At 36.1% G+C, this 22,413-nt stretch overlaps 1 protein-coding gene across 1 annotated transcript in view; it reads right to left on the bottom strand.

The window, feature by feature from the left end:
* eIF2gamma (eukaryotic translation initiation factor 2 subunit gamma) overlaps nt 1-22,413 on the bottom strand; it is a 65,709-nt gene that overhangs the window by 38,996 nt on the left and 4,300 nt on the right. The window contains exons 2-4 of the mRNA XM_089101573.1: nt 7,012-7,075; nt 1,855-1,965; nt 398-631 (exon numbers count right to left, since the gene is read on the bottom strand). Coding sequence (XP_088957699.1) covers nt 398-631; nt 1,855-1,965; nt 7,012-7,075 — 409 coding nt within the window. The remainder of the gene's footprint in view (nt 1-397; nt 632-1,854; nt 1,966-7,011; nt 7,076-22,413) is intronic.

The following is a 22,413-nucleotide window of genomic DNA, read 5'->3' as shown; positions in this document are numbered from 1 at the left end:
CTTTTTTAAAAATCGAAGGTTTCGAAAGGAAAATTACTAACTGGTTATATTTGTTGCACACTAAAATGCTTTTATTAAGATAAAATTCACGAAACTTCAGTAAGAAAAGCGGGAGTTATTGGGCGTGAAAGTTTCCTCATCATATAAAGATTTTTTTTAATAGTAGGTTACGTTTGATTTCACAAAGACCTGATTTAAAAATGAATTTAAAAAAAATTATTTTAGTTTTATAAAAAATCTTAGTAAAACCCTCTTTTTATTGGTGTTAAATTGGCTCAGCTTTTAAATGTGCGTTTTATATTAATTTCATATATTAAATATTAAGCTAAAATACTTTAGCCTTAGTGACTTTAACATGAATGTATCAAAATCGATACAAATAGGCAACATTTCATACCGACTAATAATAAAGCAGCATCCATAACAGCAGCTCCGTTCAACATAGTAGCCATAAGAATGTCATGACCTGGACAATCAACAAAAGATATATGACGTTGAAGCTTGTATCTTCCGCTGCAATTGGCTCTTTGACAAGGGAATGTATCGTCTTTTCCCGATCCAGCGGAAATGTAACAATTTGGCCTTGGACACTTGGGGTTATCACATCGAAATATCTTCGCGTTTGCATAACCTGGAGTTTAAAAGAAAATATGACAAACATGGAAAAATATATTTGACAATGAATAAGAGCTTCGAATAAAGGGAGGGTAGCGCTATGTTTCAGAACCAGAATCCGTAAAAATGAAAAAAATAATGGAAAAAAACAGAAATTGTGGTTGATTGGATGCTAGAAGTAAAAATAATCCACCATAATATCCGCAGGATATAGGTGTTGGCTGTTCTATAATATGTTTTTGGCAATAATAGAATAACCATAATGAAAATATCTGAGAGCAAAATTATCTTGAGGCGAAACAATTCATGATAAAAAAAATAATGAACATTAAGATTTAAAACAATCTCTACGATTACATCAACAGTATATTTATATAGCTTTAGTATTTGAGCTTCCAGTCTTAACAGAGCTCTTTTTTTCAGAGAAGCGCAATACGGTTTCCAAATATTACACGATTTTGCACTCTTTTATGAGTTCTAAGCAGGGGGGGGGAGAATAATCATGGTCTGTAATATTCCATTCCTTCCTCAAAACACAAATGATTATTACTGAGATTACATTAAAACACTACATTAAAATATTACATTAAAACAGCACTATATTCAAGCAACATAATATACCAAAATTACAAGCACATACACTAAGAGTAATAAAAAAAAAAAATTAATTAAGTTAAAATTTCTTGGTGAAATAAGGAAGTGCAAATCAAATTATATGAGAAGACTTTTGTTTGGTTAAAAATAAAGTGTATCATTCAGAACTGCAGCTGCGTCAGTTTTGATAGCAAAAACGACAATATTCTGTTAGTCCAAGAGCTGAGAAAGAAAATGCTTTTTATATGAAAGGTTTTGATTAATTTCAATTTTAACTGAACTATAATCACCAATTGCGATAGAAAAGTCTCCCCTCTTTCTATGAAGATTTTTTAAAAATATCATGTCACCTTTTCTAACAAATATACTTTAAGGACCAAACCAGACAAAAAAAAACGATATATAATTTAAGAAAGCCAAACTGCCCTTTCATCACAAAAACAAAAGAATACAATCAGTCATTTTTTAAAAGTAGAATGGAATCTGTTCAACTATTTTGGAAGAATTAGCACCATTTCTTACTTTATTTGTTATAACTACAAACAAAGTTGAGAAGCACCACTCACTTGAAGACTCCAGAATTACTAAAATTAAATAAAATAAAAATAATAGCAAACAATTCGGTTCTAATTTTTTTCTACTTACCTAACTTGATGGTGATGTTTCTTTCCAGCTCATTCTTAAATCTAACAGTCTGCACGCCTGACAAAGCCTTTACCAGTGTAGATTTACCATGAGCGACATGACCGATTGTACCTAGAAATTAACAGATAGGTTAAATTACAAACACAAAAGATAAATACGAGACATCTTTTTTCTCTTATTACTGGGGGTGTCACACACAGACAAGGTACGAATTCGCTCCAAATGCAGGTTAATGTAACTAGGGTATAGCCTTATTTGAAAAATATTGATATAGCTTCTCATAGAAGAATTATTCCAAATCTAAATAGGCCACCCTCAATTTAAATTTAATCATGCTTCAACACACATCAGGAATCATATTCCATCTTAGAATTGTAAAATAGGTTTAACAAAACTTATTTGTGTAGGAAAAACGTTATTGTAGAAACGTAACGATATTTTATCCAGCAAAATATTGTAATTTTTTTTTTAATTAAAAGTTAAAGGAAATCTAAATTACATAACTGAACCAAAGCTGAATCAAAAATAATAAAAAAAACTTGCACTTTCTTCTTGGAAGTTCTAAATTAAACTTTAGATGTCCGGATTTAAACCTGAAAATCGCCCTCCTCCCTAATATGCAAATTTGTAACCCAAACTATATTTCTATTACTTTTTTCCGTTTCTTGATTTCGTCAACGTTGCTTCTTTGCCTTTAAATGTATTTGAACAAAAGAGTGACGTAATCAAGAAATGGAAAAATACATGGGACTATATAATTTGGGGTATACATTTGCACATTAGGGGGGGGATAAAGTAACGCAATTTTAGGAATGATTCATATAAGTATTTTAGGATTTTTATAGTTGTTTTCAAAATTTTATAGTGTTTCCTTCTTAGATACCCCAACTGTGCACTGATACCTAAAATTGCTAATTGAAACTCTCTGGATTAGTGGTCAGATAAGCCACATCTGCTAACCACAGAACACGCAGGATAAGTAACATCACATGTAAATAAATAATTCAATTAGTTCAAAGTGAAAAAAAAACATATGAAATTATTTGCAGAGAACAAAAAGAGACAGTAATAATAAAAAGTGGCACACTGCAGGGATCTGGAAATAGGATATTTTGTCTGTAAATGGAGTAATCATGAAAATTTACCCATTTGATAAAAAAATTCTACTTTAACTTTCCATTTTAATTTTCATAGGACAAGTAAAGCTCTACTGGGTAAACATGTCTGTGCTGATCTTTAAACACTAAGACTCCTCAGAATAAGCATCATCATGAATTAGATTACAGAGCTATCATCAATTGCTTTAATATTGAATAACCTTTGTAGCTTCTAAAATAGGAAGTATATGATGCCTATTGCCTATCAATTAGGCATCATAACCGTTCATGTGCGGACCTGATATTTACTCTACAGCTACTGACGGGAAGAAAGCAGAGAATGGCGCTCCAAAATCTATATGATATTCATCGATTTCGATAAGGCATTTGACTCAGTAGACTGCCAAAGTCTGTGGAAGATCCTACTGCATTATGGAATCCCTGAAAAGATACTTCCACTGATTGTTGCGCTCTATGAAGATAGTGAGTACTGTGTAAAGACACCAGATGGCCAAACTCCTTTCTTTCGGATTCTGTCAGGAGTTAAGCAAGGTTGTGTCTTGTCACCACTACTTTTCGTAATCGTCATTGATTACACACTGCAAAGTACAAGCACAGACGGAATCCAGCTGAATCCCGAAATAAACCTCAACAATGTAAATTTTGCTGACGACATCACCGTCCTGGAATCATGCAAGCGAATACTCCAAGAACTCCTTGACAAAGTGAGGGAGAGGTGGCAAGGTTGGCCTGAAAATAAAGAATGAGAAAACAAAATGCATGACTACCAAAGACTCACCCCTGATTATCTAACAGTTTGTGGTAACAAACTGTAAGTAAGGAGCAACCTGGCTCAATAGTAACCAAAACTCTAAAAAACGGAACTTTGATACCAATAGATACATCGAAAGAATCAGATTTTTATGCTGATTTGAAATATGTAAGTTGCATCAAGTTTAGTCCTAACCATCAAAAGTTACGCGCCTGAGAAAATTTGCCTGATTTTCGAAAAAAGGGAGAAACACTCCCTAAAAGTCATAGAACCTTAACAAAAATCACACCATCAGATTCAGCGTATCAGAGAACCCTACTGTAGAAGTTTCAAGCTCCTATCTGCAAAAATGTGGAATTTTGTATTTTTTGCCCAAAGAAATATCACAGATGTGTGTTTATTTATTTTTTTTTTCCCAGGGGTGATCGTATCGAGCCAATGGTCCTAGAATATCCCGGGGGGGCTCATTCGAACGGAAATTGAGGGGGACAAGAGGGGTCATATCTAGATAGCCAAGGGACATGGGCTATACTATAGTTTTTTTATCCAAATTATTGGGAGGGGGGGGCAACTGCCCCCTTGCCCCCCTGTTAAAAGGCCCAGTAATTATTTGTTTTAAGATGACCCCCCACATCCCTTAGGGCAAGGGTTGTAAGTTACGCGCCGGGGACATAAAAGGTTTTACGGAGAGGGTAGTCGTACAAAACTTCGGAGGGGCTCATTGGATTGGAGATCAGAAGTTCTAGTGCCCTTTTTAACAGTTGAAAGTGATTGGAGGGCCACCTGACCCCCTCCCCCACCCCCATCATTTTCTCAAACACATTCAATCAGAATTTTGAGATAGCAAGTTTGTTCAACGAACGTAAAAGTCCTTGTAATTCTTTCTTTAAGGATGCTCCCCCCCCCCAAAAAAAAAGCTCTCAGGACAAGGGTTGTAAGTTATGCCCCGGGGACATATAAAGTTTTATTGAAAGGGTTGTCGTATAGACTTCGAAAGGGGCTCATTCGAACGGAAATTGAGGGGGACAAGAGGGGGTCATATCTAGATAGTCAAGGGACATGGCTATACTATATTTTAGCCCATTTAAAGTTCTAGTGCCCTTTTTAATGACCGAAAAAACGGAGGGCAACTAGGTCCCCTTTTATGCTCATTTTCCCCCAAAATCACCCGATCAAAATTTTGAGATAACCATTTTGTTCAGCATGGTCGAAAAATATAATAACTATGTCTTTGAGGATGACACAATCCCCCAGAGTCCCCGGTGGAAAGGCTGCAAGTTATGAACTTTGCCCAATGTTTACATATAGTATTGGTTATTGGGAAGCATACAGATGTTTTTAGGGGGAATTTTTGCTGGTATTGGGGGGGGGGGTCGGTGGTTACGTGGGAGGACCTCTCCATGGAGGAAGATCAGAAATTAAATTTTTAAAAAAACAAGTTTTCAACTGAAAGTAAGGAGCAACATCAAAATTTAAAACAAACAGAAATTATTACGTATATTATTGGGTTCACCCCCTAGTCAATACCTCGCTCTTTACGCTAAAGTTTTTTTAGTACTTTCATATGAGCTATTTATTCTAATTAACGGCCTTTGTGATTAAGGGGTCGTTTTTAAAGAACTGGAGCAAAATTCGAACTTTAGCGTAAAGAGCGAGGTATTGGCTAGGGGGCAAACCCCCTAATGTATGTATTAAAAATATATGAATATAGAAGTTCGTTACGGAAGTTAATTCGTAAGTTACGTATATTTATTACCAATTAACACGTTCGTAAATAAAATTAAAGAACTTTCGAGAAAGCCATTTAATAAAAAAAAATAATATGAAAATTCCGTTTTAATTATTCATGTACGGTGAGCCAAAATCAAAACCTGCATTAATTCAGAAACGTTCAGAAATTAAATTAAAAAAAAACAAGTTTTTTAACTGAAAGAAAGGAGCAACATTAAAACTTAAAACGAACAGAAATTATTATGTATATGAAAGGGGCTGTCTCCTCCGCAACATCTCGCTCTTTACGCTAATTTTTTTTATTGTTTTGAAAAATAGAGTTGTGAGATAGAGTCAAACTTTAGCGTAAAGAACGAGGCGTTGAGGAGGGGACAGCCCCTTTCATATACGGAATAATTTCTGTTCGTTTTAAGCTTTAATGTTGCTCCTTACTTTCAGTAAAAAAAACTTTTTTTTTTATTTAATCACTTGTGGAGACCAACACATAGAGCAAGGCGTCCACTTCAAATATTTGGGAAGCATAATAGAAAGCACCAGATCGACCACAAAAGAAGTGCTCACAAAAATTGGCGAAGCCAATGGGGCCTTCAATATATTACGGAAAGTTTGGCGGCCACAAAGCTTCTCTATAAGGCTAAAGCTACAACTCTTCAATAGCAATGTTATGCCAGTGCTGCTTGATGCAGCCGAAACCTGGCACCTGAACCAGGAACAAGAGAGAAGAATACTTGCTTTCAAAAACACATGTCTTAGAATAATTCTCAACATCCGTTGGCAGCAGAGAACAACAAACCAATCCATCCATGGCAAGACAGGCCAGCCTCTTTTGACATATATCATAAGAGTTCGCCAATGGAGATACCTTGGCCACGTACTACGCATGGACAATCTCCAACTACCAAATACAGTGCTCCATTGGTAGCCATCGGGTCCACGCCGCAGTGGCAAACCCAGAAACACCCTGCGTCGAATGTACCAGACAGATCTCCATAACCTACATGCATTAATCGAACCTCAGTGGGAGGACATACTGGCAGCAGCAAACCTATAGAAAGATTGGCGGCTCCTTCTTGATACCCTGGGTGCCTCTAGGGACACAGGCGGGTCTAAGGTAAGGTAATCAATTAGGCCTATAATCAGTTTGTTTTGTTTGATTTAAACGACACCCCTCCTCAAAAAACTTGTACACAAAAACCATAGCCCCATGGATAGATCAAATGGTATAGTCTCCAGCATCCTTTAGCTATGCATCCTTGGTATCAAGGTATCTTTGGAGTCATATGAAATATGAGGTATCCTAAGGCTGAAATTTAGATCCAAAGTGTGCCTAATAAGGTATTGTGAGAAGAAAAAAAAATAATGATTTAGGCCCAAAAGATTTATATGCAGAGGATGTAATTCTATTGGCCTTCAAACAAGAAATTTATATTGGTAACAAAGAAAATATACGAAAATGTTGACATTAAAGGGGCAGGGTGGGACAAATTTTAAGAAGCCTGAAGCATTGCTAATCAAATGACTAATACTTGTTTAAAAGAAGCAAAAATATAGAATTACCTATATTAATGGTTGCTTGCCTGCTAATGACCTCAGGTGAAGATGGGGTAAGTTCAGCAATATTCTGAAAAGAAAGGCAAAATTAGCATGAAAATTAATGCTGTCGATTTATTGCTTAGACAGAAATATCCCCAAAAAATTTTTGTGGGTTACAAAAAACAACAAAGTGACATTTTTCCAATCACAAATAATCAAAATACCAAACAGGATAATTTGAAAGTAAACAGTTTTCATACAAGGAGGGAGGATACTTTAGGCAAAGCTCCCTGAAACTTCAAAGGGGCAGTTCCCCTTTCAGCAGGGATGTAGTACTTCTTCATATGTAATACCTCTTTGGTCTTTTTTCCTTACCAAAATATACCTATCAAAGACAATTACTGATGTAATTTAGTACTTATACCTGTTGTTCCAACACCAAAAAGTTTACACAGCCCCATATGTCTATCCTTGGCAAGCTGTCTATGCCTATAAAATAATTACCTTGACTAGTTTGTGTGATTATAGCCCATGTATTAATTATTACTTTTTTACAAGTTTCTTTATGACTACTCCAAATATAAAATTTACTTATTTTTTTTTTATTGCCTAGTTTTTGTTCTAATTAGCCTGACAGAAATTACGTTATTTTGCAAAACAGGAACACACAGTAAAAAGAGAGAAGGGGGTAATATCTTAACGGGAATTACTTTTATTCAAATACTCTCCATTCTCCAAGATATAAAAAGCACCTTACAATTTCACCCTTATTTTCATAACAGAAGGTTTGCCCTAGTTTAACAATTTCAGTGCCTATTGAGGGCGGAAAGAATGACAGTAAATACCATTCTCTCCCAGGGCTCTATTAAAGCTTTGGGTCCATTCCTGGGATTTTTCTTTACTTTCTGTGGGTAAATAATCCTTTTTAATATCTTTCTATCTAAAAGGTGAACATATCACAAGACGCACCTTTTAAAACTTTCCAAACATACTAATTGCTACCCTTACAAATACCAGTCTGATCCCTTAAGGGACCCAAAGAATTTTACAAAAGGATTTTTCTGGGAGGGGTTTTACAAAAAAAAAACTTTTAGAAACGCATCAAAAACTTGTTCATATTTATTTTTTTATGGTTTTAAAGTCAGACAAACATTTCAGGGAAGGCAGGTTGAAACCCCCCTCCCCCTGGATATGGCCTTGGTCATATCTGATCAGATGATCTGATTAGAAGTTAATAAGTCATCTGGTCTGAAATCATCTGAATATTAGATCAATTGATCTGAAGCACCTGTCATAGAAAGTTTCAAAGCATGGACTTTAAATAGCTTTTGGGGCTAAGGTACCCATGCCTCATAAATCCATAGCTGTCAGTTGTATTACATAAACAGCCTATAATAGATTTTATTACATAAGCTTGGTACTGTAGTGAATTGTTAGTAGTAATAGTAGTACTTCTATCAAGACTGCATGCCTTGTTTTTGGGGGAGTCCAATTCCTATTTAGAAAATTTGACAAATTTTTATTTGTCAATAGCTTTTAATGAGCAGCTTTAAAATTAATACATTTTCAAACAGTTGGGGCTATGAATTGTAAGTAAGGAACTACAAGACAAATGAGTTTTGATAACAGTAAATAGGCTACATGAAAAGAATTAGCTTTTTATTGGAATTCCAAATAATAAAAAGTCATTAGGTTTAAACTTACCAACCCAAAGCTACAAACATGAGAAAAATTTGCCTTGTTTCTGAGAAGCAGTGAAAATACAATAGCTTTCAAGGCTCTAATGACCAAAATGTGAAATTCTGTATTTCTTGCCAGATCAATGATCATTTGTGTATTTTTATTTATTTTAATTTGTTTTATTCCCCAGGGTTCATTGAATTGGACCAGTGGTTCTAGAACTTCCAGAGACAACTCATTAGAAAGGAAACTAAAAGTTCCAGTACCCCTTTTAAGCAGCAAAAAAATATTATGCCACAACAAAGTGGCATTCTCAGCCATTTTGTGGCATGAAACAACAATTTGGCCCATGTGAAAATTCTTAGATAACCAATCAGTTTGAAATCTCAAAAACTGTATATTGATCTTTGCAGTTTCAGAGGTGGTAATGCTGCACAGTGCAGCATTTATTCCAAAAGATGAATGTAGTTCACACAGAATAAACAGTTAATATAGAAATTTGCTATAAAGTGTCATTTAACTAATTTGATTCATTTGAGGCTTGTTGAAATTATTTTTGGGTGCATGATTATGCATCATCTATTATGGAGGAGGTAGATCTTTATTTAGGTGGGAAGAGAGTGATTGAAACCTCAAAGTGTGTTTCTAAGTGCTTGAAGCATCAAAGTGTTTTTTTTACACCCGCATTCCTAAACTCTTTATGAGCTTTCCAGATAACTATACAATGTTTTTTTTTCAGGGGGAGGGGGTTTATCTCTAGTCCTGTGTGATTCTTGGCAATATTTATATAAAGACAAATATATATAACACAATCCTTTTCTGTTGCAACAAGAAAGATTACATTCACATGCTTACTGGCACAAAAGGTAGAGGCAGGAGGGGGGGGGGGGAGATTATGAGTGCACCCACAAAATTTCTTAGAAGGGGAATACAGCAAGTGTTACAAGGAGATTTGTTTTCAGCAAGACCGTGGAATGAAGGGTGATTAAAAATAAATTTTTACCACACCCCCCTCTCCATATAGACATCCTCCTAGAATTATCTGAGGGCTCAAAAAAAGTTGGAAAATTTGGGAACAAAAACCATTTTTGAGGCTTTAGGCAGGCTCCCCCCAACTACAAAAAAAATCATAAGCCCTCTTCTCTAATAGCTGATGTGGGTAAGTATACATCACTGTATGAGATTTATCAAACCTCAAATAATTGATATTAGTTAAATGATTTTTTTTTTTAATTCCCATATTAACCATTAATTTTGTATGGCCTATCTGCATCTTTAGGATGGATGGCCCCACCACCCAGCATTACTGCTTCTGAAACTGGGAAACTCAATACATAATTTTTATCAATAGCTTTTCCTCACTCTTTGGGGAAAAATTGTTGTTTTATTCCATAAAATGGTAAAAAAAACCCACTTTACTATGGTCAAATGAACCTTCTCTCAATATTTTAGGGTAATTGTTTTGGTGCAATCACCCCTGGGAAAAACAGACAAATAAACATACATCCATGATCATTTGTCTTTGAAAAAAAAAATGCAAAATTTAGAGGTTTTTTTATAGGAGCATGAGACCTCTATAACAGGGTTCTCTAATACGCGGAACATAATACGTGTATAATTTTATTAAGACTACTTACCCTTTTGGAGGTGTTTTGCCCCTTTTTAAAATGCAGCAAATTTTTTCATGCTTGTAACTTTGGGAGGGTAGCTTCAAACTTACAGAACTTTACACTTTTAGAATCATCATGAAAATTGATTCTTTTGATGTAAATACTGCCATAGAAATGCTTTGTTTTTAAGTTTCTGTTACTATAGACAAGAGTAACATGTCATTTACAGTTTATCACCACAAACTGAAAACCTATTTACATGACTTCATATTGACATTGGATGAACTTTTCATCAGTTTGTCTAGCTAGAAGCATGACAACAAACAGTGCAATAGGGTTACCTTGAAGAGTGGCACTCCTTTAGAAAATCACAGTCTAGTAAACAACACATCATTGCACTAGGTCTTGATTAATGAACAATTCTTCTGGGTTTGTTTGTTTTGGTGGGCCTTTTTTAGGCTAGTTAACCTCTTCCCATTGTAACATAATATTTACAAGCATATATATAATTAGTCAGAGGTTTGACTAGGGTTGAGATTGCTTTTGCAGGATGTCAATTTTTGTTGATAAAACAGCAATGTCAAGTGTGGTAAATCATTTAGAGAACAAGATAGGTCCAGAATTGCACCAGCCATTCATTCAACTTGAGGTCCAAGGTACTTCTTGCTGTTGGGTTCAATGCTGGCTTAGAAATTTGTATACAGTTGAAAAGCAGTTACTAGTTGCTGACCACCACTGGTGGGACCTATTGCTTTACTTAGGACTGTAACAATTCAACTGATTTGAACAGTATAAAAATTGCAATGTTGAGCAACAACTATGTATTGACTGACAAATTCAGACATTTTGAACTAGACTTGCTTGCAGTTTCACAAACATATCTTCCAGGTCAGGAAACTTGAAATTAGGTGATATGGAATTTACTAATTTAGGTAGGAAGGATTGGGTATACAGGTAGAAGGCAGAGGTTGTGATGAGTAAGAAGGCCTCTTAGCCTTGTTTGGGTATGTAAGATATTAAAAATGGAATTCTAGTTACTTACTTTATGACCAAAAAGCATACAATATGGGTCATAGTGGTATATTCCCCTGCAGAACTGACTAGTAGAGACAGTAGTGACTCAGAAAAATTTTATGCAGTTACAGGAACAACTAGACAGGATCCCAGGCAGAAATATGGTAGTTTTCATTAGAAAACTTTAATAGCCAGGTTCATTTAAATAGGGATAGATGGTAACCTAGCTTAGGTAAATTTGATGCAGAAACAGAAAATAACCAGTCAAAGACTGCTACAATTATCTAGTAGTGTTATGGTGTTTGGTCATAAAATAGCCCATAATTTAATATGGTACTGACATGATGATAGGACAGTCACACTAATTGATTAGATTATTCATAAATTTAAAGACTGGCAGGATCACAGACTATAATAACAAAAGAATAGTGCCGTTAAATACCCTAATCAACAATCTTCCCTAATATAGAGGTTGCTATGTGACAATTGTACCCTTTAACAGAACCCAATATAAGCCTAAGCAATACATTTCTCTATAGTTTTTAATTGCACCTCCATTTTATTCTCAGCCTAATATAATTGTGAAACAATGAGACAGTTGAATAAATATTTAATTTACAGATATGGGTGAAAATAGACAGATACATGGCAAACTGATTAACATAAACTTTCTGCATACTATAAAGTAAGAATCTATTATTATAGCATTTCCTTGTATTTTTGCAAATAGTCTAGGGCTATATATGAATTTTTAAAAAGTTGTTTTCAGAACTGTATGGTGTTTCCTTTGGAGCAGGGCTAACTGTAGACTAATACTATGTATTCTCCATAAATTTTTCATAAATGACTCTTTTCTTCAAGTTAATTTAATGGTAAACAAACAATAGTGGTTGCATAAAGCAATGGAAAAATTCATTGGGAATATATAAATTGGCACATATATTTGACCAGTAGAAGGTGGTGGGGGTAAAGTAAAGTAGGCTACTTTCAGAAATGATATAGTCCTAAGTATTTTTGAATTTTTAAAGTAGCCTATTCTTGAGAATTTTATAGTGTCTTCTTCTTTGGGGACCAACCACAAAATCTATAATAAACACAAAGATAGTAGCTTAATATCAACTTCCTAGGTTATATTTTAGGCCCTGGATTCATTCTTGAAAGTTTCAATAACTAAACTTGTTACTTTCCAAGACAGCAAGAAGCACCTTAACTAGCCTATAAGATCAGCACCCATAAGTAGGTTGCATCAAGACATGGCTAATTATAGAAAGAGAAAAGCCAAGAAATATAGTCCAAATAATTGAGAGGCAAATGTTTAAATGGCTGCACAGGTAAATGGTGGGAGTAAGTATGACTCTCTTATTGGACAAATACTTGTTTGTCAGTTTTTGGAAAGGCATGCCTAACTAGTCTCAGGGGGCACCACCCCCTTCCTGGCTGAATGATGCTGCTTTATTTTTTATATTTTTGTTTTGAGATTTCTATTATATACCATTAAAAGTGCCAATTAGACCAGGTTCCTCTGGATCCCCCCCTCCTGGAATTCAGCCTATCGGTGCTCATGGCCTAGAACTGGTAAATATAAGTTTACTAGATTTACAATGTATTCTGAATAGCTCACTAATGAGATAACTGAGAATAGACATACCTTTAGAGTGAGAATTATATTTATTGGTGTTGAAAATGAACTTCAGACCTCTAAACCCCTATGTGCAAATATATACCCTGAATTACCTTAAATCGCAGCTTGGAGCGAATTTAAGGATTTTCCATCCTTGTAATGCTCCATAATGACATCTAATGTTTTGTTGGTTTTTTTTGTTGTGATTCGCTTGCTAAATTCGGGTTGTAGACTCAGCAGCTTCCCAGTTGTAGAGGAACTCCTGCTGTTGCCAATCTTCGCCAAGTCTTCACTTGAAGGCAATCATCGAGTCTGCAGACACCATATCTTCAGAGAGCTGATTCCACAAGTTGGTTATTCATTGGCTGAAGAAATGGCTTCTCTCTCGGATAGAAGAGTGCTTCTTGAAAATTTTCATTGAATGTCCTCTTGTCACAAGGCGTTCTGGGGGAGCAAGGAGACCAGGAAGAGTATTTTTTGAAATGACTTTGTGGGTTAGAATCATGTTGCCTTGCTTCCTCTGGTATGTGAGAGTAGGGAGCTTCAGATGACGCAAATGCTCTTCATATGGCACTTGTTTGAGGCCATCAACCATCTTAGTTGCTCTTCTCTGTACTTTTTCAGAATCAGAATCATTTTAATGAAAACAGCTGTCATAGACACATTAAAAAAAAATGCACTAAAAGGCGCTGTTTTTTACATGAAAACACTTCTCTACATTTTATTAAAAGCACTTGTAAAAAAAGGAACAAAGGAGTTACTAAGTCTGTTTGTGCAGCACGAGATGGGCATAAGTTTGCTTTTGCTTCTGGTATTTGTGCAGACAGGCATTTTAGGTGGTAATATTGTCCTATGTACAGGACTAGACAATAAAAACTGGCCAAAACGAATCATCAGCTGAAAACAGCAATCGCAAAGGCTAGGTATTTCAAGTGACTTCAGAGCAGAGCTGTAATCTACATATTTGTCGCAAACAATGATCTTTACAGCTCGTTTCTGGATCCCCTCAAAATCATTACTTAAGTAATCTATGTGATGAACTTGTGGGCCCCAGACGGGACACGCATATTCAAGGATGGGTCAAATAAAAGTGAGGTACGCTGTTTTCAGCTGATACACTGAAAAACCTAGGCGGCACATTGCCACCAGTGTCCGCATAGCATAATGCCCCTTCTTAACCAGCTCTTGTACATGAATAGAGAACAAACAGTCCACACTAAAGGTGACACCCAAGATAGTCGCACACAAAGCAGAAGGGAACAAAGTCGCGGGGTAGGTAAAATCACATTTAAGTGGGTTGAACCTCAAAACCTTTGATTTATTCTCATTAATTTGAAGACTGTTTGCAGTACACTGTGATTTAAACTGATCGAAAAAATTTGGGTCGAACTGGGCTACAGCTTGCGAATCCTATATGTGGTATTTAAGAAGCACAGACAAATCATCGACGAATTTAAAACGATCGTCAAAGTCAGAAAGTACATAGTTGATAATAGCCAGGAAAAGAAGAGCTGCTAATTTGGTACCTTGTGGGGCGCCACATGTAATTTCCACCCATTCCGATTCAATATCACCGGGAAAAAGGGCGTACACTTTTTGATACCTGTGATGTAAGAAATCAACTACTAATTGGAGGATGTGCTTACAGGCACCCATTGACTTGAGATTCTGGGCGGCAAGAGGGTGCTTAATCAAATCAAATGCCTTTCGGTAGTCTACCAGAAGTAAATCTACAAACGAGCTTCCAAACTCCAACCATTCAACTACTAGGTGATAAAACCAAACTAAATAAACAGACGTGCTGCATCCCTTCAAGCAACCATACTGGAAGGGGTCAAGTGACGGTGAAGTATTTCCCTCTCCTTCTTAAAATAGGGGGACACCAGGGACATTCCAATCTCAAGGTGTGGACAAACCAGTGCCTTATAGAGCTTCATAAATACTTTAGGACGCCGGCTAGAGATAGTTCTTTTAATAAGTCCAAAGGATTGGAAGACAGAAGAAGATACAGATTTTGCATGGGTACTGAAACTCAGCCAATGATCAACAATGACTCCAAGATCTCTTTCTTCAGTAACTGCAGAGAGGGGGTTACCTTGGAGATGGTACTGCTGATGTGGATTATGTTTGCCAAAATGAATGACATGACATTTTTCAGCATTAAAGGGGAGGAGCCATTTATCAGCCCAGCTTCCAAGAATATCAAGACCCATTTGTATAGATTGGAGATCAGATGGTATAGCAGCTTTGCCAACAAGTTTTGAGTCATCAGCATAAAGTGTGAGGAGGTTCAAGAGAAGGTTTGGTGCATCAATAATATAAAAAGTGAAGAGACTTGGTCCAAGGATGGTCCCCTGGGGGATGCCACTTAACACAGTTATGGATGACAAAAAATGAGGAACACCTTGAGAATCATAGACCCTGATGGCTTGTGTTCTTTCTGATAGGAAACTCTGTATCCACTGCACAGTAACACCATCAACAGCTGCTGCCTTCAGTTTGGTGATCAGGAATTCATGACATACCCTGTCAAAAGCTTTTGAGAGGTCCAGGAGCACCATATCAACAGGAAATCCTCAATGCAGCAGTGATGTTTCATACTCGTCTGTCTGTATTAGGTTAGTGTCCACAGTTCTACCAGATCTGAAGCCATGTTGAGAAGGAGTTAGTATGTTGTTAGTTTCAAAGTGCTGAATGAGAGCTCTATTTACAAATCTCTCGAGCACCTTTACAACCACAGAAGTGATGCTGATGGGACGGTAATTTTCAGCACAATCCTTGGGGCCTTTTTTGTGGATTGGCATGACATATGACGTTTTCCAATCTGTAGGTAGCTCTCTGTTTTTTAGGGACAGCTGGAAGTCTGCACAGAGGAGAAGCGAGGACATTTCTACACTCTTGAAGAAGCCTTGGGTGTAACCCGTCAGGTCCCTTGGACTTGTTAACATCAAGTTTATTGAGGCTAGATAAGACCATTTCTTCAGTAACTAACAGGCTAGGCATTGGGGTAGATACAGAATGTGATGGTGCTGCAGGGATGGTTGGACAAGACCGGGTGGTGAAAGCGGAGGCAAACTGGACATTTAGTAAATTAGCTTTATCTATTGGAGACAAGTGCGTTACCCCGCTATGTTTGAGGTCAGGAATGGTGTGACGGTTAGGACTTTTAGCAGAAACATGCCTCCAGAAGGATTTGGGGTTTGCCTTGATATCAGTGGCAAGCTTCTCCTCATATTCAGACTTCAGTTTCCTAACTGAGTCCAAGACAAGATTCTGAGCCTTTGCATACCTTAGCCAAGTTTCTTGTTTTTTTTCTTTTTGTACCTTTTCCAAGCTCTGGCTTTCCTATTGATAGTCCTCTTTGTATCCTTGTTTTTGGTTGTCTTTGATAAATAACACGGGAGTGCTTCTTCTTCTATTTTACAGCAGGCCGGCTTTTCAGTAACACTATTTAGCCCTTTTCCTTTTGCTTCACTCTGTGGGCTATAGAGCTACTGACTTGATTGCCTCATATTTATTAGATATATTCAGATATCTTTCAGCAGATCTTTCGACTCTAGGAGTTCAAATATAAGATGATAGATGTCGATTTCTATGCTCTGTGTGCTGGTATAGTTGGCTAGGCTCTTGGCTGATAGTGGGATTTTGTGGTGTTTGAAGTATTTTAACATTTTAGAAAGCAAGGTATGTTGTGCAGACGTCAGCATATTACATTCAAATAGGCAATGGTCAAATGTTTCATTATTTATATTACAATGCCTGTAAAGAGGGGACAGTGGAATTGGTCCACTTGAATTAGACAGCTTATATGAGAATGCAAGGAAATTTAGTCCATTTGTTCCAGAACGAATTCTATGATAAATTTTAGAAAGATACTTATTGGGAAAGGGGGAAAGGATAGGATTAATCTTATTAAAATTAATATCTGATAGCCTCCATCGGTAAATATCTCTAATTGGGATTGGTCTCCCACTTGGCTGGTCAATATTTATAGCATTTTTTGCTATTTCATCAACCTGATGATTACCACTTATGCCAGAGTGGCTAGGAATGTACTGAAAGTAAGTTTTTATGCCACTTGAAGCAAGATTATCAATAATACTGAGACAATGATAAGTGTCAATGTCCAACTTATATTGAGGAGCTGAGGCCAGCAACTCCAGGCTTGATAAAGAGTAGGAATAGATGATAATATTATTCAAATTTTCAATCAAAGATTGGTTTTGCTTAAGGTGTTCTAATGCCATGATTATGGCATTTAACTCAGCAGACATTATAGATAAATTATTAAATAATCTCTTGCCCATTGCAATTTTCAGGTGAGGAAGGAAAACACCACTTGCAACCTTCTCATTCATTTTTGACCCACCAACAAACATTTGGAAGTGATTTTTATAGGTAATTGTATCAAGTTCTGCAAATTTTTTCTGAACAAAAGCAATGGGGGTTAAATCTTTATTCCATTTTGAAAATTCAGTATTTATTATGGGAGATGACCAATTCCATGGTGGGGAATGGGGGAAAGTAGGTGCAATAGACTTTGCTGGTACAGGGAACTTCTTTTGAATATTGGCATACTCATCTGCAATACCTCTATACATGGCTGGATTTCTTAACCAATTATGTAATGTGTGTGAGCTATTTGATTCAATTTGTGTAAGATGTTTTATCAAGAGAAACCTACGTCTCTCTCTTATTGTTGTTAATCCCCTTTTCATACGCAGAAACATGGTGCTTGTGGGTTTCCTAAGAGAAAACATGAGACGTATTGTATCAGCTTGTATTGTTTCAATTTTTTACATCTGGGTCTTTGCACATGCACCATAGACAATGAGCCCATAGTCAATATGGGGTCTTATATGTGATTTATAAAACTGGAGTAAGGTTTTCTCCTTACAACCCCAGGGTGTGGAAAGAAGTCATTTTAGTATATTTGCTTTTCTATAACATTTTTTTATTGTGTTTGAAATTTGGAGTTGGAAATTAAGTTTTTGGTCAATCATGAGACCTAGGTAATTAATATTATTATCTTCTGGAATAGTTGTTTTATTTAGAGTTAGTTTTGCATTAACATGGTTTCGCTTCCTGTGAAATTGAATTATTTTTGACTTGGTGGGTGCAATGGGTAAATCTGAATGTTGAGAGAATTTTTCAAACTGGAAAAGTGACTTTTGCAGATTTGACTGTGCTATCTGAAAGGTGTTGCCAGATGACCATAGCACCAGATCATCAGCATATTGTAGATTCGTGTGGGGTAGGTTCATGTCCCAGAGATATAGGGCAAATAGGAGGCAACTGAGGACTGCTCCCTGAGGTAGGCCTTTGGATATTGACTTTTGGGGTGAAGAGGCTGAACCAACACAAACAATGAAACTTCGCACTTCTATGACGGATTTAATAAAGGATATTAGCTTAGGAGGTACTCTAAGGTTTCCAAGTTTGTTTAAAAGGATTTGGTGGTTCACATTGTCATTTGCTCCTTCAAAATCAAGGAAAGCTGCCACTAGGATATTATTTTTTGAGAAAGATTCATTTATTGCATTTGTTAGCAAAATGAAAGCATCTGTTGAGGAGTGGTATTTCCTGAATCCAGTTTGAGTGTGTGGGATCATGTTATTTTTCTCAACAAACCAGAGGAGTCTGTGATAAATCATTTTCTCCATTATCTCCCCCATCACAGGTGTAATCATTATGGGCCTATAAGACTCAGGGTTATCTTTTGGTTTGTTTTTCTTTAGGATTGGTAGGAGGGACGAACATTTCCATATATTGGGGAACCTAGAGGATGCCCAATTGTGATTATAACAATTTAGCAGTTTTTGTTTGTATGATGGTGTGAGATTCTTTATCTATGTAGGGTGTATATTGTCATAGCTGCTGCTAGTTTTGGACCTAATATGATGTATTGCATTATTCAATTCCTGGATTGAAAATGGATTAGTTATATACTCGGATCCTGGGCGCGGTTGGTAACTAGGGTTCATAGGAATTGTGGACAGTTTGCTTTGATTATTTGATGTTAGCTTATTAGCAAAAAGAGTTGCAAATAAATTAGTCTTTTCAATATCATTGTCATAATGGGTATTATTATGCATAAGCTCATACAAGAGTGGGTTGGTAGAAGTGTTTTCCCCACATATGTGGCTTATAACTTTATGTATAATTGGCTCATGTGTTTCTCTGGAGACATTATTTGCAAAATTATTCCAGTATTTATATTTAGCATCTATTATAGTCCTTTTTAGATTAGATTCTGCTTGTAATTTTTTTAAATATGTAGTAGGTGTTGGTTTTTTTATGAATTCTGTCCTAGCTGCCTTTTTTATCTTCCATTTATTTAGGCACTCATTTGTCCACCATGCTTTAGGAATTTGTTTAGGGAATGTTTTCTTAGGTGTTGTCCTGGGGATAGTATGATTAGCTGTATTTATTAGTAAAGAAATTAAGGCTTCATCATGTGTGTCAACTGTTTTATTAGAAATGCATGAACTTTAGTTGAAACTTATAATTTCATCACTTAGCTTTTTTTGGAAAATAGACCAATTTGCTTTAACGATGATATATTTGGAGGTATGAGATGAAGTTTCAGCAGGCTCATTTAGGGAGCAAACTATATCAAAGTGGTCTGTACACAGATTATCAATTTTACTAATGTAAATTTTGTTCAAAAAGTTTAAAGACACAACTTATAGGTCAATTGAAGAGAATTTGCCACTTATGGGGTTAAAATATGTATTCAGGTTTGGAGGGGTAGCAACAGCTAATTCATTATAATTTGAAGTCATATCCTAAATAAATTTACCACCTTTATTTGCTGGTTTGTTTCTCCCACAAAAGGTTGTGAGCAATGAAATCACCACAAATAATGATATTTTTTTACATGTTATAATTATTTATATGATTAAAGAAATCCTTGGCATCTGAAGTTTGGCCATTCGGGTTATAGAAGCTTATTATGTAGGTTTTTAAATTATTCAGCCAAACACTTATACCAATTACATCAACATCATTTTCAAAATCTGGAAAAATTAATGCCACAAAATTTTATATTATTATTAACTAATAAAGCTACACCACCTCCTTTTCTCTCTGAAGATCTATCCTTTCTCAGGATAGTATATTCCAGAGACTTAATTTGTTGATTTTGGGTTAAATTAGTTTCCTGGAGGAAAGCAATATTAATGGAATTATTATTCATAAATGATATTAGTTCATTTAGCTTATTTTCTGTGAGTGATCTTACATTCCATTGGAGTATTGATAAATGTTGTGTTGTTGATTTATTCTTCATATGACTGTGTATCAATGTTCAGCTTTGTTAAAAATAAAGCAAGATCTTTTTTTGCTTGAATGAGCATATCATCTGGGATGTAGATTTTTGCCAATTCTGCAATAACTTTTGTTTTCTGTAGTTGATGTATGTTCATGGCCTGAACTGCATTACAGTTTAAAATGAATAAGCATATATTTGGGGATTGTATTTTTGGTAGTGCATCCTGTTTGTTTGTTAAGGGATTGATTCCTGGTAGTGTTTCTGGTTTGTTTCTTCTTGAAAGGGAGGGACAGGCTGGCCTCATCTCACCGGAAAACAAGGCTTGGTGGCTTGGTGATTCTTTCTGATAGGGATTTGAGCTAGGGGCTTAGAAGATATTGTTTTATATGGGGTGCTTGATGCATTTGGGACATTTGACTTGGGGGTTTTGGTTGGTTTCATTACAGGCTTTATTTGGTATTGTTGGGCAGCATTTGCTTCCATCGCTGCGAAGGGGATGGGATGGCCTTCTCTGTTGATATTTGGAGTGTTAGAGCTCTTTTCTTGTATGCAGGGCATAATGATTTATTTGTAGATTCATGAGGACCTTTGCAATTGATGCATGTAGGCTGGGTGTTTTTGCAAGTTGTCAGCTCTTTAGGATGGAAAGATTTCCAATTACTACACTCTTGGAGAATTTCATTGCATTTGTTTGTTGTGTGTCCCAGTTTGAAACACTTCTGACACTGGATAGGCTTAGGTTTGTATTCCTTGTGCGGTTTGATTTGCCCAAATAGGAATAATTTTTCTGGGATATCAATTATATCCTTTAGTGTGAATAAGAAGGATCTACTATTTTTTAGGCCAGTATAATTAGGTTTTCCAAGTTGTGTAACATCCTCAACTGGGATTGTGTTTCAAGCCCTATCTGAGAGGCCTTCTTTTAACTCCTGAGTTGATATCTCTGGGGGAACATTGTAAACTACAATTTTTGTGGGTGATTGTTTTGGGTTCCAATTAGATGCAATAATTGGGATATTCAGAAGGGATTTAAGGTTAATTATTGTATCTGCTGATTTCTGATCTTCTACAGCTATTAGCAGAGATCCATCACGGTTAATGTTAAGAGAGAACATTGATTTTAGCAGTTTAAAAATTGCAACTCTAATTGCAGTGATCCTTTTTATATCAAAGGGGGTAGTGGGTGTAATTTTAAGGTAAATTCCTAAGTTTTTGGAGTACGGATCTTGAGCAGGGAGAGGGGAAATGCTTTAAATTTGGGAGATTTTTTTCCTTTTTTTAGAGCTTCTAGAGAGGACCTCTTGAAACCCATTATCATCATTTTTGGTTGCATTAGGACCTACAGTTATCATTGTCCTATTCTCAGAATCGGAGCCATCATTAGAACTTTCAGATAATGTGCTTGACCATCCATGATGGGTATCTTTCATTATGGAATTTGATTTGGGATCTGGGGGGACGTTTTTTTTTGGAGGACCTCTGGACAGTGCCTATTGGAAAAGGCTTTAAAACACAAATATAAAACTAGAACAATAAGGGAAAATATATTATATAAAAATGTATGCACTAAAATATGGGAAGGGTAATTACTACAATATAGCCCTGAGGATGACTTGAGCAGGATAGGTTTGGTACAACTGCTGATAAGAAGCGATAATAATCACAAGAAAAACCTTGACATTCAACCATGACGTGTTGATATCAGAAGTAATGAGCTCTGACCAATTAATTGATACCAATTCCTGCTGTATTTCATGATAGTCACTAAAAGTTTGAGGACGCAAGTTAGTTTGAAGACGACTATTCATAGACAGCACAGAGAGGATAACTGAGTGGTTACTGTTACCAACTGGAGGAAGAAATTCATTTCTGATGAGGGAGTCTGGGTCACTCAGGATTACAAGATCCAACAAGGAAGGGTTCTGGTCACCATGGTGCCTTGTGGGTTTTTCAAACATTTGGTGAAGGAAATTGTCAGATAAACAAGACACAAATGGTGAATCCCCACTGCCAGATGCCAGATGACCAAGTCCATCCACCCACTCAACCAAGGGGAAATCAAAGTCGCCAATTATTATCAAATCAGATGCAACTGTTTGTGATACCAAGGAAGAATTGTATGTATATTCTTTGAATTTTCCATTATTTTGACAAACTGTTAAATCAATTTGAAAAAGAGATGACTTATTGAGAGTGAATTGGTTATTATATTTGGAAAGAACATACAA

The sequence above is a fragment of the Artemia sp. Qi Xiang Cuo genome, chromosome 2 (genome assembly GCF_049724085.1).
Source record: "Artemia sp. Qi Xiang Cuo chromosome 2, ASM4972408v1, whole genome shotgun sequence".
NCBI classification, from domain to species: Eukaryota; Metazoa; Arthropoda; class Branchiopoda; order Anostraca; family Artemiidae; genus Artemia; species Artemia sp. Qi Xiang Cuo.
This window is presented reverse-complemented; position numbering and strand designations above follow the sequence as displayed.